This window comes from Photinus pyralis, unplaced genomic scaffold, assembly GCF_008802855.1.
Source record: "Photinus pyralis isolate 1611_PpyrPB1 unplaced genomic scaffold, Ppyr1.3 Ppyr1.4_LG8, whole genome shotgun sequence".
NCBI lineage: Eukaryota > Metazoa > Arthropoda > Insecta > Coleoptera > Lampyridae > Photinus > Photinus pyralis.
Window position 1 is genome coordinate 35,064,532 of NW_022170819.1, and position 17,009 is coordinate 35,081,540.

Sequence of the window (17,009 nt, forward strand, 5' to 3'; positions counted from 1 at the left end):
TCTAGAATATCTGTATCTTTGTCAAAGTCCAGGATTTTGATAGGGCTTTTTTCGTTTTCCCCTGCCTCTGTGTATACTTCACATTGGCAAATGACGTGGTGTGGTGCTTTTTCTTCCCCACCACAACTCCTGCATAACGGGCTGTCGCTCAGTCCTATTTTATGCAGGTGTTTGTTCAAACGACAGTGGCTTGAAATTCCGATAGACATCGAGACGCCATGAAAGATTAGTCATCGGCGATTTAGAGGACAGTTCCAATTTCAACGCCGAAGTAATAAATAGTTCTCGCTGTTATAAATTGTGTATATGTGATACTTATCAGTTATCACTGTTGTAAATTAGTCCATTTTAAGACTCAAAAATTTATCGTTAGTTAATTGTAAATAAATAAACCACGTAATTGAATTTGCATTACAGTATATTGCTTCTAGACGTTCCAATGACCCTTTGTGAATACCCTCCGTCGATAGTACGGTTTAATTGGGAATATAACTGATCACGATGAAGATTTGATCAGGAAGACTGTTATTGGTAGAAAGTAATTAGTTTTGTTGAAACATTTCATTATAGTAACCGTGAAGGATTATACCAATCCCCCCCACCAACTCCCAGATTTCTGTTTGGAGTGAGAGGCAACGGCTGTTGTTGATAGAAATCAGTTCCTTTCGTTGAGACCTTTTATTAGAATACCATCAAAATGAAACTAATTTTTACCACCATAGAATATCATAAAGGGTAGACCTGTGTTTATCCCCCTCTCTTCCCCAAATTCCACGAGACTTTTCATAGAATATCGTAAAGGTGTGCCTCCCCCCCATTCCATGAGATCTTTCATAAAGGTTGGACTCTGCCCCCCCCCCCCTCGTATTAATGAGAAATCGCGCGTTGCTACGGTACTATTCCAGATAGATCAGAATGGTCGAGCGATATTGAAGTCTCTTGCAAACGGAGCCGGAGTTTTTCCTGGCGGGAGGGACATCCTGTTCAGTACCCTGCCTGCAATCGATAAAGATGGACAGTGTTTAAGATCTTCTTCCTGCACATTGAGACAATATGTTTTTGCCGTTTCTCCAACGAAATTGAGGACGACGTTTTCGCACTACCAACGTAACCAGAGAGCAAGATAGTGTATCGTAAATTTGATTAATTGAATTCTTTATATACAATTAGTTAACAATAAATGTATAACAGTCCGTACATACATTAATTTATAACAGTTTTTCACTCTGTACTCAAATTTATACCCTGCAGATTTACCACATACAAGCGCGAAGTTCACTAATAATCACTTCGGAATCGATGTTGTAACTCCCATTAAAACTCTAAGTGTCTTACATAGCAAACGGGAAGTTTGTAAAAAAATCGCGGAACGTTCTCAAAGAGTCTAAAAGGCGTATTATATTTCAAAGAAAGAGTGCGTCGCATCCGCTTTCAGTTCTTGTCGTCGGTGAGTAATATTTTTTATCGACTTGATGGCGCTCCGATGTCTGGGAAAAAATCCGGCACGCAGGATCTTCCCGACGACACCACTTTGAAAACAATCGGACTAAAACTGTAGAAGAAGATAGGAAGAAACTGAAAAATCACCACGTTAGTCTAACACGCTCGGGGATGGCGCCCAGATGTCGCCGCATGCAGCCCCGTCCCTTGCACGCTTTATATTGAAACTTTCTTTATTTATGGTGATTAAAACCGAAAAATTGATGCGTGGATACGTACACTACTCCTTTTGGGAAAACCTCAATGGCCATCAACTTTGAATTGGTACCTAAAACCGCATTTTTAGTGTACTAAAAAAATTGGAAGAACCTCGGTTGATTGCCGAGAATTTCATTTGATAAAAGTTCACTGGCTGATGGTGAGCAGCCACAAATCACTTATGCTGAGCATTGTAGTTTGCTGAGTAACATATATTTCAGTTTCCTCCATCGTTCACGTTTATCTACTACGGAGACGGGCCTTTAGACTCGACGGCTCAACGCAACCGTTGATAACTGGCCATTGACTGAGGTTATCGCCGGTCGTTACCAAAGTACACTTCCCGGCGCTGATTGGAATAATTGGAACAAGCGACCTCATCTCTAAACGCGCTCAATAATAACGGAGCTATCTTCCCCATCCCCCAAGAATGGGAAATTATGCACCGTAATGGGTTTGGTGGTCGACAACGTGCTCGGCATACGCGAGAGTCCCTATAAGTAGACGTACGTGTCCCGATATAATTCCAGTCTTTAAATAAGTTAAGCAGTTCCATAAACGTCAGTTCTGCACCCCTTTCTTTCTTTCCCACTTTTAAACTTTCAAAAGTTTATCCGATATTTGGCAATAAAACGCCTTTCGAGTAAATTTTATTAATGCCCTTACTCCTATTGATCTTCCACTTTCTTGGGGCATCCACGAGAAAGGCCCGCACCAAGCCGGGCATCTTAATATTCGCAATATTTTAATTACTTAAATTCGCCGCGATCGCACTTCTCCGGGTTGCGTTAATGTAAAGGTTTACGATACCGGTAGGGTTTAATACTCCCTAAGATTAATAGCTTTCTAAGACTGGAGAATCGCAAATTCTAACTTGTATCTTTTTTTACAGTCATTCCAGGGCAGCCAAGGGCGCGCTTATTTATTCAATTCAGTGTAAGTATCCTACACAACCATTTATTACGTAATCAATAATCAATATGTCGAATTTAGCAGTCGCTTGTTGAATGTTGTAAGTGCAGTCCATTCGCCTGATTACTGCCGTTATCCTTTTACGAAATGTAAATGTATTTATCTGGCTCGAAGGACCATATTATGTTTGACCAAACTTGTCCAAAAAGTACTCCTTTAAACATTTTCAAATAACTCGCCAATCAACGACTGAACAGGCCTAACCAGGGCCGAACTGGTTTGTAAATTCCTACCGGGAAATACTTTTAAAAGGGCCCCCTATAAGGTTTTTTTTCGAGAAATCGTGTAAGAGCCAACTGTTACCATGCAGTTAGCTGGCAAACGAAACAATACAGATGCACATAACTGATAAAATAAAAACATTGATTATTTCAAGGTAACATGTACATGTTTTATTACACAAGTTTGGTACCTTTCTGATTTCAAAATTATTTAGAAAAATCAAATGGGGGCTAAGTGAACCCTCAGTCCTCCAAGAATTGAACTTTTGTATGTTGATACGACGCGACGGTAATGCTCAATTAGATTGTGTTTAATTGCACTTTTGTCTCTTTTTGGTTTGAGAGATATTTGTTGGGACGCTTAACCAATAGTAGGGGAGCCCAATAGGTTATTTTGTAATTTACTGGATCGCGTCAATTTAAAGTAAAATGGGTTGACTGCGTGTTGAAAAGTGTACATTTTAATAATCTGACCATTTAAGCGTGACGTGGGGGAGTGTGAAGGTCACAAACAAACAAAAAAACGTTATCTCTATAAAGAATAACAGAGGTAATATAATCTGCCGATTTCCAAACGCCAAAGTGATACAAAACGTCAATAAAGTTCAGTGTGTTCAGCAGTTGAAGCATGTCAGTTCATCATAGGCGGCCGTGTCAAAATTAGGATGCGTTTATGTTGGAGCCGCGATAAGTGATAAAAGCGTCGATACTAGCGAATCGAATAAAAGTGTGTATGTTTGCGCATGCGCACATCTGATTTTTACAATATGCGATATGCTTGTCTTTACTACAAGAATCTTTCTTTAAAATTTCAAAAAAATATCTACATAATATACATAAGAAAGATGGCATTGCGCAATCTGCGCATATTATTCGTCAAGATTTTTCTTGGTTGAGGTGTCAGAGGTATAAGATACTGAACCCAAAAATAACGCACCAAATATTTTGAAATCTGGAAGGCCGGCGGACGGACGGACGGATTATAGCGCCTTCCCCAATTTGTACACAAAATTGAATAAGTATTGAGTCGAGTTTTGAGTATACACTTAGCTGTCATTTAATTTTTCTAAATATCTCCGAAACAGAGGAACAGAGATTGTGAGAGTGGAAACACAATAGAAGTGCCTACTATGCAGTGCCGTTGTTCCAGTGTGAAGGAGTTTAATTTTTATTTTTTGGGCAGGGTTTACATAATACTAGTGTATTATCCTGCAAGGACTATTTATAGAGGTAAAGGTCCTACCTAACAATATTTTATCGTGTCATAAAATGATTCGGAAGTTTACGTTTAACACAAAAGAAACATTGATAAATTCTTGTTTTGAAAAATAGAGGAATGCTTTAAATCTCACCGTAAATCCTTTTTCTCATTTTCAAAATAATATCCGGATTAGGTGGTATTCCGTGTAAAAATCTCCCGGTATCCCTCTTGTCCAGTCCGGCCCTGGGCCTAACGTCCCCACTAACCACCTGCGTCTTAGTTAGCAGCACAAATCACGTGCATTAATTAGATTTCGCCTGATAAAACTCCTTATCACAACGACCAGATGTGTCTTATCTAAAGTGAATAAATTACAAACGCGATCAAATTTAAACTAGAATTGCGCATTTGCAAAATTTTAAATGGGAAAACAGGACTGCTTATTTCGTATATAATCCCCCAGGCTTTACTTAATAAATTGAACTATTCTCATAATGTTCCGTCTTTATTTTTGGTATTTAGACCGTAGTAAGGTCTTCATGACGTTGTTTACACAACAATCGAGACAACAATATTAAGGCAGCAGCGTATAATATTAATGTGTCAGTTTTGAAATTTGTTTAAAGGAGTCTTAGGAAAAAAAATGCGTTGTACTTTTTCCTAGGAATACCTTAAAAAATGGCACGTTTCATCAAAATAAGTTGGCGTGAAAACGATGTATTTTTTTTCTTGGTAAAAATGCGGTCGAAAACTTTTTCTTTCTCATTTTTTGCTTCCCACTAGCGTAACACCAACTTAGTAAACGTGCCTTCTTAATGGGAGTCATAGGAAAAGTAGTATAAATGCTACTTTTCACTCTTGCGTGATATTACTCCACTCGGCTACGCGTCGTGTATTAAAAATATACTATAGTCCATTTATTTCATACTTTCAACGAACTTGTTTGTGAAAATCGGTCAAAACTCTCTTTTTTCTGACAAGACTTCGCCCTTGAGTACTCAAATCCTCAAGCCCTTCTTCCATATCCCGTTTGAGGCTTGTATGTAAAATGTGGTACCTAAACCTGATCAACTAGCAATTGAACCCTCAAGACCCGACCGTGTTATCCGAATTTTAAAACTTGCTGTACACTATGGCACTAACAAGTCATTCTTCTCAAATGACTCTTAAACGGTTCCCAAAACGATTGGCCCTCATGTTGCGCAAATTGTTTTAAAGACTTATAATTTTTAGGGTGAACGTTGGCTGCGGCCCTGCAGAGGAACGAGTCCTATTGACCGGTTTACACGCGGTAGCCGACATCTACTGCGAGTGCTGCAAAACGACGTTAGGCTGGAAGTATGTAAGTACATCCGAGGGAATGCGGCAAAATGTAACCCTCGACCTGCCTTCACGCTCGCCGACTCGGAATTTGTCTCGCTCGGTCTAACGCGAAATGCGATCTTGTTCCAGGAGCACGCGTTCGAGTCCAGCCAAAAGTACAAGGAGGGCAAATTCATAATCGAACTGGCCCACATGATCAAGGAAAACGGTTGGGAAGATTCAGAAAATCGAAGATCGTTTTCTTCATAACACTTAAATTCGCATTGATGAAATGCTAACGTATAGTGTTAGTTGTTATCGTTATAAAAACAAAAAAAATCACTTTGGTGGCCTTAACAGCCAAAAATAAGATTCAAAGCACGAATTTCAACATGGACATTTACAATCAAATGAACATTTTTGTGACGTAGCATATTGCGTTCGCGCAAGTAATGCACTGAAACTAGCATTTCTTAACTTGACATTGTTATTGTTACGTATGACGATAATTGAACATTTTTCCGACTGATTTGTTTTAAAATCACAAAATATAGGCGTAATCACCTTGCATGTTAAAATACGATGGATCGCTGTGTAGATATATCGCTAGAAAACTAGTGTGAATAACGGATTATAGTCGATTTGAAAATCTTAATGGAGCTAGGCTTTAGATTGACGCAAGAAAAACACAAAACACACACACACTCGAAGATAGTTTTTTCGATAATTAATTTCACCGATTTTTTGTGCAATGGGTAGCAAGATGCTTTCAGTGGTTTTCTCAAGATAAACTTATCTGTGGTAATAAGTCTGTGGTAAATATGATCGATTTAAAAATACAAATAAGGTGTTGCAAGGCACTTTACTATTTTGTTGCCGAAATTTGGGGCGTAAATTAAATTTGTTATTTTTGAACATAAATTGCGGTTTTTGTCAATAGCTAGGGTTGTCGCAGTCCTTTTTCTTCTTAGTTAATTTTTTTGTTGAGTACAAAATGGCGTGATATCCACGTTATTGTAGGCGTAGAGCAAATGAAGGTAAGTCCTTACCTCGCATTAGAGCCGACAAATCTAAGTTGCTCAAAAAACTTGATCGTACAACACTGTGATAAACGACACCATGCATCAATTACGCCGTTTCCCTCCAGTCAACGATGCAGACGGAAGTATGGGCTTACCTTGCTTGATGAGTGATCGTAGGTAGGCACTGATAGAGTTTTTTTTTTCATCGTACTGCTGGTACTGTATCCTTTGTAGCCCTCCTCGTTCTGTACCAAGGGCGCATTCATGTAAACGTAGTCGCGTAGAGATGTATACTCTTAATCGTCATTTAATTAATTGTCATAAAACTAGCACCGTGCATATTATAAGCTTTAAATGAAAAATAAGTGCAGTTTTAATCAACCAGAAAAAAAATCGATCGTAATATTTTGCTATCTATTTAGTGTAGTAATTTCGATGTTGGTACGTTTATATAAATCATATTCTTGTAATAATCCGTGTATGTAATCGAATCAGTTTTTATTTTACCTATTGTTAATTTGTGATAGTTATTGTATGTGATATTTTTATTAGTGAAAAGCGTTTGATATGTTTCGCTTGTCACTTGCTAAACCTAGCGTCTTCTTTGTTTTTAGTTTAATTTACGAATTTACTTAAAGTATGTAATTTTGACAGTCCCATCGTCGTACAACCCTAGTTATTCTATTTAATCTATTAGTTATATTATTCGACTATTCATATTGTAACTCATTTCATACTGCCAATAGTTTAAGCAGTGTCATTTATATGTCATAATATTTTGTATTTTTTTAGATTTTAATTAGTTAAGTTTAGTCTTAATGGTTGGATTTTTATTTATTAATCGTAAACGTATTTATTTTGTGAATTCTTATGCAATTTACATAAATAAACGTAATAACATACTTTCATTACATGTTAGCATGCTGGCAACCCTCTGAAAGCTAATGGTGCCGATCCACTTCCTTTTATATCTTAAGAATATGATAAGTTTTTATAAAGACGCTTATCCTGTTTCCTATGTTTCGTTTAATTCCGATCTGTTGTATCTTACCATATCACCTACGAGTAAAAAGCATATTACAAAGTCTTACGATTCAACAGGAGTGCACCATTTGTATATACTGTGCCTGTGCGTTTATCCTTAACGTGATGTTTAGTTTGCTGCATTTATTTGAGACGACGCCTCGTCACGTTTAGAACCCACCCTTAACGATGTCTCGCCGGATTGGAACCAAATTTGGTACACATATTAAAAGGGCAGAATCGTAGGTGTGCGAGTGGTATCTGTGTTAGCCACAGCAAATTTTTGTATTAATTTTCCCAGCGGCTCCTGATTTATGTTTTGCATTATGCATCGCCGTTTTAAATTCACGTTAAGTGTAGGCTTGTATTTTTATTAGATTTAGATATGAAATGAGTCGTGCACAACCTACAACTTCATTGATGCGCATTGCAGCATTTTGTTCTCTATCCCGTGATAAGTCAAACGTACATATGCAGTGATATGAGCATCAAATGTAGGTCATATTTCGGGAAATAAGGGAAGGATTTTTTGTAGGTTCTTCAGCGTCTTTTTGAGCTTTTAATTATGCATAACCGGTTTTTTTTGTTGAATTCTTTGCTGATACTGCTAATTGATTATTTTTGCTGACTCTTGACATGTATAATAACAATGTTGCTTTTGTGTCAACCTTTTGCTAAGTTGGTGCAAATATGTCACCTCCCGGAGCCTACCGCATGGTATACACTTATTTTGCTTATGTTTATGTATGAGTATGTCGATGGGTGCTTTGTTAATATATTGTTGTGATAATTTATTATGTCGTTACAACCAATTAATTTTGCTATTCAGTTTAATATAAATTTTCTGGCTGGTTTTTTCTTGGCAGGTTCTTTTTTTCCTACCCTATTTTTATTTTTATTCATTTATTTAGTTTTGGACTTTATTTTCAAGTGGGCGGGGTTTCAGCCAAGCATCCTCTCTGAACTCAACTCAATTCTCCCTTAGTACCTACCGCAGTTGCACATCCGCGCCACATAGGCCGGCGATTTTACCCGATGAACTACCATTTTCAAAGTTTATTCTTGCAAAGTAATTACTTTGAGTCAATTTCCGAGCTTTCACAACAATAACAATCGTTATTAAACAAACTTTTGACCATTTCAGTGATTTAATAATAATAATAATATTGCCTTTATTTGAGGAAATAGAAAAAAAAATAACCAAAGGACTTCCAAGCAAGGGCGAAGTTCAGTGCAGCAGAAAAACCGCTGCCTGTTCTTACACTTAACCCTAGAAATTATTCCGATACCTAGTATAGACATATTCTATTTGGTATGAAAACTAATTAGAATTACTAAATTAAAATAAATAAAAAAGTATGAATGTGAACTAGACAAAAAAAATGTAACAAAAAAAAATAGTATATTAAGATACAAGTGTATAATCAAGTCTTTAAAGCACGCGCAACGAGTTTAAGGGCACGACGCAAAGCGGAGTGCCTTTAACGTTGCAAGTGCTTTAAAGACCAATTATACACGTGTATCTTATAGTATTTTTTATTATACCTGCAGTATAATTTAAAAATAGGAAATTCAATGAAATCATATTGACGTTATACTCGAATACATGTCTAATTAAGTGGGCTGGGTGTTCGTAATTTCACGATTGCCATGGAAATGTCACTTGACGTTTGCTTATAAAAATCATCGTCTTTGTGAATTAAACGATTTCCGTTGAAAAAGATAATACACCGTCCATTAAATCGATTGTTGTAAAATCTAAACAAACGTTGGTAGGTGTAAAATCCAAATCCAGTAAAGCCTATTATAAATAATATGAAAAGTTGTTTCCATGGATGGAATAGGAAGTTACTTACGAATAAAGTCTTAAATGCATCGATAATGCTGGCATATATGAAGGAAATGTCAAAGGTATTTAAATCTTCTATATTTTGGTGCATTCATTCAAAACTTTAAAGCAATGCTGCGATTAAAAAGTGGAACAGATTTGGAAGCATACCCTAAATTACGCGCGTTTGTGAAAGCTTCAACCAAAAGATAGGTACAAAAGCCAAAGAAATGTTCTGCATTTACAGAAAGCGACCTAAGAGGATTTTTTATTGCATCCAGATGACAGTTTCAAAAGTCATACTTGAAGTATCGTTACTTAGCAACTTTAAAGCACGTGTGTTTTTAAGGCCCTTTTTCGCACGCATTTGAGTGTTTAAAACGGAGATTGTGATTCAGGTATAATAAAAAAAACAATATTTGAAGTTTAGGCACGTGACTGATTTTCAAGCAGGAATTTCCGTAGCTTACACTTGAATGAAATTAAAGAAAGTTTTTTAAGGTTTTCGGGTAAGTTATTGTAAATACTTGCAATGCAATAGGAAAAGGAACGTTTAAAAAGTTGAGTAACATGTGTTGGCGGTGTTAATAGCCCCTTAAACCTTAAATTCAGATTATGGACATCCGTCCTAAAGGCGATCTTTTCATACAGATAAGATGGCGACCTGTTGATTATAATATTATGGAATACCGTGGCAGCATGCAAAAACCTCCGATTTTTCATATTAAACCATTTTAATTCCTTTAATTTGTAACTAATTGGTTCAAATTTCCTGACTCCAAATATAAGTCTTAGACAGGAATTTTGCAGCAATTGTATCTTTCTTATATCTGCTGAGTCAAGAAAGGGGCCATAGACAGTATTTATTTCCCTTTCCTTCTGTATACTGTACTGCGGCGTATACCGCTGTTACAACTGACGTAAGGGGGTCCTGCTTTAGATGTTTGATCACGTGCCATTTTGCGATTTCAAATTGAAGAGAGATCTCGTTTAGGTTTGGGGGAATAGCCATTCCATTGGGCTTTTTTAAACGTCTCCGGGTCGATTTTATTTCCGTACGTTATTGTAGTGTGAAGTTAGCATAGAACCTGGGGGTTAGTATAGTGTACGTGTGGTTATGCCTTTATATTGTTTTATTACTTATTCATTTATGTATTCACGATAGGTACAAGTTTGTTATTATGGGAGTGTTGTTGCTCTGTGTATGGTTCGATTTAACTATTCCTTGGAGGGAGTACCGCATGCAGTTTGATTCTCCGCTGCATATGTTACTCCTTCATCTCGTGCTGACTGCAGCTCTTGTCCTTTGTGTCTTAGATATACTGGTTTTTATGACTATACTTATCACTGGCATTCTGACATGGCCTTTTAAGGTTTTAAGGTTCAATTTAAACCCAAACCTTAGGCGACACATTTCAAACTCTACCACAATAAACTTTGAACGGTCCACGGTTATGGTTCCTTTTCCAAATGAAGTACCTACGCAAAAATTTGAGTAAAGTTCAGGATCTCCCGATATAATATAGGTATATTCTATAAATCATCATTACGAATATAACGAAACGGACAAAAAAAATCAAAAGTTGGAAACTTGGTTTCAACAGGATGGTGCAACCGCGCAAAACGGATTTATTTATAAAGATATTTGTTTGAAATTTTAGCAAAAGATTTTTCTAGTAAAGGCCAACATATCGCATATTTTAAATACCACTTGTGCGCATGCGCATATTGCGCAGTGCTATATTTTCTTTGTATACATAAATAGACCGTTATGAGCTTTTGGAAGTATTGATCAATTTATGGAAAATGCGTAAAAGTTACTCACTGAAATTCTTTTTTCATTTTTTTGTATGTTCAAATATCAACCAGAAAAAATTAAAAATAAAATCGGATCGAAATTTTCTGGATTTTTTTACAGCATGATAATTACTCTTTAATTGCGCAACTTTTTCCTAATTTAAGTAGGTAATTTGGCTGTCTTTGTATATCCCAGATCCCCGTTTTTATCTTGGACGCAGTGTAGGTATAGCGCACTTGGACACTTTCTCATTTATTTAAAAAACGAGAAGGTGGCTCGCGGGAAAGCCCCTATGTACAATTTCCATTTAAACACACGAAAATGACATTTAAAGTATTGATGGTGCACTTTGCATTTTAAATTGCGGTTTTATTGGGTGTAGTATTTTTCTAAAACGAATTATGTTAGTACAACAATATAAACCATCCCGGTGGGCGGGAAAGGGAATTAGGAATACCCCTGATGGTGGTCCCTCTGTCTGTCGTAAAAGGCGATTAAATGGCAAACTACTGGAATATTCGACGTGTTCATAACAAATCTGAAAATGGTCATTCATTTTAAACCAAAATATTTTGAACGAAAATATGAATTCCAAAATGCATCAAAAGTACTGAAATATTGGAAATCGCCAGATTCTTTTGTTAACCATTTACTTTTCTTACACAATAGCCTAAACAATATCGATTCGTACTGTAGCGATTCTTCTAGAACTTTCTCGAGGCGCCGTCAAGTCGATAAAGGATTAGTCACCGGAGATAGAGAATGAAATAGGATGGGTCCCATTATTTCTGTGAAAGATTTATTCTAGATTTTTGAGCAAGTTTATCGTTATAGCTACATATAAACAAATTGAATCGTGTTTAGTTTCAGTCTCAACATCTATACCGAAGTGATAAATAGTGAAATTCGCGCCCGCGTGTCATAAATATCTTTTTCGTACTTCCGAGACTAAAGTGACAACTTCACTCCATTATGACAAGTACTGAAGTGTCACTTTTTGTCCCGCCGGGATTAAATTTGGACGAAAATCCCGGAAGGATGAAATTACTAACAAGGCAATTTCAGTAGGTTGTTCCACATTTTGTACGCGGCACTACTTCTTAAACGCATCGTACTGCTGCTCTTAGAGTTTTTTGGATTTCGGTGGTATCAATTCTTTACCTACTTTGGCTGCTCTTTTATCAATATCAAATACACCTTTGTCACCCACCACCAAAATTATGACACTAGCAATGACAGTTTCCAAATTATTTTTGTTACCATAGCATAGGGATTGTCGTACCAACGCACCGTTCCTATGGTAACTTGTTAAGCAGAGATCTTTTGAAAGAACGCGTTCGCTAACTCCATACATATTAAGTGTTTCAGTTTCGGAAGTACGAAAAATATCGTAGGTATATACCTTGCGACTGAAGTAGGGGTCTTAATCCCTCAGGTAAATTATGGCCCTCCCTTCGGTCGGGCCATAAACTTTACCTTCGGGATTAAAAGTACTACTTCAGTCCCGCGGTATATAATATACTATTAATTTGAGTTCAAGTAGTGATAAATAATAATTAACCTGTGATAAATCAATCTATTTAAGGACCGTTTCATATTAGTATTAGCTCCTTTGAACATAAATAATTAAAGAGAAGAGAAAGAATTCAAACTTCAATTTCAAAAAGATCCCAAATGCAACCTTTTTAGGGGAATTTTTCGAAAGAAAAAGCCCCCCGTGTGATGGTTTTGTCCGCCCGTCTGTTCCTCGTCTAACTCGAGAACGAAAAGATACAGCGATGTGAAACCTTCGCCAATCCATTTCTACGAGTTCAAGAATTAGTGCTATTGAATGTAAGCCGGATTAAAAGTCTGGTTTCCGAATGCGAGCCGAGTGTAAAAAAAATCCCCTGCTGAAAATCGTATGCGATTTTTCGTATCTTGTTTTTCTATCGGTTTTTTGGCAGAAAATGTTTGTCTCTTATACGACATCCTGGCACTACCTCTTACAGTATCATACTGATTATGTAATCTGCAACAAAAAGATTCACTTTGTCATTTTTTCCACCAATTCGGTTCCGGTGAAAATTATCTGTTCAGGAAATTTAGTAATTTTTGCCCATGAATCTGCTTCTCTTTTAGAGATTTTGCGTGGGATAAAAATTGACGCTCAAACGGAAACCACTTTATCGAAACAGATAATAAGCGCTTAATAAGATAGAAGGAAGAGTCACGGCTATTTCATTAGGTATTATTTTGCAGTTGGTCGTCCTAGAAGATGCACGTTCGTCCATTATTCGTTTCACTGTGTCTGCTGGTCAAGGGTTTCACTTGCGAGGCGAACACAGAATCGACACTTGAAGACTCCGAACTCGACCCCGAAGGTACGTTGCAGCTCTCCGATTATAATTTAGGGAACATTTCAGGTTATTACTGGCGGGATTACAATAATCGGATACCCAAAGATGCGTTTCCTGCTAGTTTTGGAGTTGAGCCTCAGTACATTGCTCAAGTGTTGCATGGGGACTTACTGATTCCAGGAGTCATAGATCACTCTGTGACCACAGATGCCATTTACGAATATGGAAATGCGGAAAGGGAGTCATCCACTAATATTAAGGTTGGCCATTTTCTGACTATTATTTTGCTGTTGAGCTAATAAGTTTGTAGATATTTTGCACTGATAACCCAAATGCACTGGAGTGGGTAGAAACTAACACCGACGATTTTTCCATTGACGACGATTATATTGTTGGGGGATACGAGAGTGGGAACAAGGTGTTTATTGGTAGATCATGGGAGCATGGAGATCCAGTGGTCGGGAAAGTGATAGTCCATGGTTCTGATCCGGTTGTCTTACATACGACTTACGGTTCCCAAGCGCTGCGGAAGAGAAATTTCGAAGTTTTAAGGGTTGCGAGGAGGTCTGCGTCTCCAACGACCGCTTTCACGAGCGTTTACCACGTCACATCTCCAAGGCCACGCTCAGAAGCCGATTATCGATCAAGGGTGTCGACTGAACATTATGATCAATTATTCCACACTTCAAAACCGTACTACCCTCTGGAGCCACGATTCCACAGATACATGCCGGTTACTCCTCCACGTCCTTACTATAGAAATTGGCGACCTACCAGATCGTGGATTGATGAACGGTTCAACAGCCTCCGACCTTCGACTTCACCGCGACCACGTTTATATAAAGAAGACCATTTATCCCGAGGTTTATCCACTTCGCAAAAACCTAGGTCCGTTACGCTTACAAATAATGAAAAATGTACGTGCAGCAAAGGGACTGTAATTATTAACTTTAATTGATATGAATATGAATCTTTCAGGCAGAGTTTTTAATGTATATCTATTTTGTGTGATTATAATAAAATTTGCTTCACTTTATGTGGATTCAGTTTGACAATCCTTTTAAGAGGACCTTTTTCTACGGGATTGATCTTAAATCGTCCTCGATCAGACAACGCAGGATCATTTTTGGTTATATAAAAGATTAAATATTGACAAGATGATTTCGGTCCGTGATTTTAAATTTAGAAGACCAAGTCAAATTTGTTTTCAAGTATAAACTGAGTCCAGAATGCTTTCGCCAAACGTTCCCAAATTTATATTTCCTCCCTACTTCAGCGTCATCTAGTCATTTCGAGCACAGTTTCATGGCGCACCCTTAGAATAAAATAAAAAATGGGTCTTATAGTATCCCATGAGGTTTATTTTTCGTGCATGTTTTAATTCGTGAAAGTTTCATAACCTTCAAAAGTTACCTTAAAGACCCGACTGATCTGAATGGGTTTAAAGGAGTCCTTGAAGGCCTTAAAGAGTCTTAAACTTTTTGAAAAGCTCTTGAAGAACCCGAGGGTCTCTTAAAAAGCTAACCAGGTTACCCTTGTAGACACTAGAATAGTTGTGATTGATTTTTTAAGATTCATAAAAACTTTTGAAGCTCTCAATGTTTTTAAAAATTACACAAGAACTTTTTTAACAGAAACTTTCGTAGGTAACGACTGAGCTCACAGAAACTTTAGTAGCCTTTTCCGATTTTAATTTTTGAGATATTCGAGCTTCAAATTTTGATCCCACCGACGGAAACGACAACTGTTGACCTTTTTTGTGAAAAGGTCATCCTTTGAAATGACTGACGAATATGAATAATATGAAGAATCGGAAAAATTCAACTTCAGTAATCTGAAAAACCTTATGTGCCTGGAGAATGTTAACACCCCGTAATTGGAATAATTTGAAGAAAGGGAAGCATAGAATCTTAAGAATCTGGAATATTTGAAAAATCAAAATAGTTATTTACATAAAAGGAAATATTGAAGTGGGGCCGAGTACTTTCATTTCTGAGTCAGGTAATGTCATTTTACTCACGAGTATTGTATTAAATTTTACCCGAAATCGTATTTAAAATAAAATTTCAATTTTTATATAGAACTTTTGATTAATGTCAATCTGTCAGTGATGACAGGAGTCATTATAGACATTTGGAAATGTCAGAAATGCGGCCGGTAAAGTGACATTCTGCGGCCAGTACAGTGACAAGCGGCAGGACACGTAGTCTGCTCTGCCTCTGTCATGGAAACTAAAATTTCCTTACAGAAAGTAGGCATGAACATGAAGGTTTCAGGACGATTTTGCGTACAAAATTTGAATAATATCACTGAAGAGTCTTGCAATTTGAGGGATCTAAGGAATTAAAAAAAAGTACCTAAGAAGTGAAAAAGTTGTATGGATCTAGAAGATTTTAGAAAATTGATTACTTGTGTTTCTAAAAAATTGGAAGAATTCGAAGATGCGGAAGTATCTGACCGCATTAAAATTGAACAAACGGAAAATATAGACATGCAATGAAGAATCGGAACAATTGGAAAAATCTGAAGGAACGAAAGGATCCCAAGGGCTTAAAGAAACTGAACAATCCAAAAAATACAAAAAACCTGCATCACAAAAAATTGAATACCGTCTGAAGAAATAGAAAGAATTCAAATAAATTGAGGATTGAAGAATTTCGAAGAAATGCAAAATTTGAAAGAATCTTATCAACTGACAGAATCAGAAAAGTCGAAATCAATAAAAAAATCTGATCAAAAAATTTCAAATAAATGTAATACTTAAGGGGAATCTGAAACCTGAAGAAATTCGTGGGATCTGATGAATAGAAGAAGTTCGAAGATACGGAAGAAACCGGTAAATCTCATCCAAAGGTATGCGATGAATCTGAGGAACTGTTATAAACTGTAGATTAAATTCCACAGAACTTGAAAGTGAACATTTGGAAGAATCGGTACAATCTGAAGCAACAGAAGAATCCCAAACATTTCAACAATGTGAAAAGAATCAGAAGAACACGAGGAAATTGATTGATGCGAAGAATGATTACTAATTCTTTGTGGATAAGCCGCTTCTCTTCATTAAAAAAATCATTTGATGTGAGAGCACGAAAGTAGCGGCGGTCTGCGGCAACTTCGGTTTTCTGTAAGCAGAACGGACGGACGGACTCGAACGTCACCAAGCGTACGGCTTTGCTCCTGGTCAAGGTCGACGGTAGCAGCGGTTTGGGTGCATCGGTTACGGAAGCCTCTGGCAAACTCAAACGGAGCAGGACGGCAGCTGCAGGATTTCTAAAGGGAAAGCGGCAGAAGGCTACTGGTGAATGCTAAAACAAAATTACAACGCAGAGCAATTTCCCTAAGCGGGAATGGTAAATAAATGAATTCGGTAACGGTATCTACGATAAAGCAAATGCAGGCAAGCGAAACAATACCCCCCCCCACCCCCACCCCCTATAATTAATGAAACGGAATGTAACAAAAAGCTAACAATTACGGTACTTACGTACGTAACTTGAAAAAAGGTAAAGGATTTCTTACGTTTCGGTTAAACACCCAAAGGCAAAAAATTACAACTTCTTTCAATCATTGTGCGCGCGGCGTGCTGGCGTTCTAAAAATCTGTAA

At 37.2% G+C, this 17,009-nt stretch overlaps 2 protein-coding genes across 4 annotated transcripts in view; both read left to right on the top strand.

Annotated features, from left to right (window-relative positions):
* The window catches only part of LOC116179694 (protein yippee-like 1), a 53,433-nt gene extending 46,976 nt beyond the window's left edge, over positions 1 to 6,457 (top strand). For all 3 annotated transcript variants that reach the window (XM_031499511.1, XM_031499512.1, XM_031499513.1), the window contains 3 exons: positions 2,591 to 2,634; positions 5,326 to 5,434; positions 5,545 to 6,457. In XM_031499511.1, coding sequence (XP_031355371.1) covers positions 2,591 to 2,634; positions 5,326 to 5,434; positions 5,545 to 5,664 — 273 coding nt within the window. In that variant the 3' untranslated portion in view covers positions 5,665 to 6,457. The remainder of the gene's footprint in view (positions 1 to 2,590; positions 2,635 to 5,325; positions 5,435 to 5,544) is intronic.
* A 6,828-nt stretch (positions 6,458 to 13,285) lies between these two features.
* LOC116178545 lies at positions 13,286 to 14,440 on the top strand. The gene is made up of 3 exons (XM_031498066.1): positions 13,286 to 13,428; positions 13,471 to 13,664; positions 13,715 to 14,440. The coding sequence occupies exons 1-3, from the start codon at positions 13,323 to 13,325 to the stop codon at positions 14,360 to 14,362; spliced, it is 948 nt and encodes a 315-aa protein (XP_031353926.1). The 5' UTR covers positions 13,286 to 13,322; the 3' UTR covers positions 14,363 to 14,440.
* Positions 14,441 to 17,009: the final 2,569 nt, after the last annotated feature.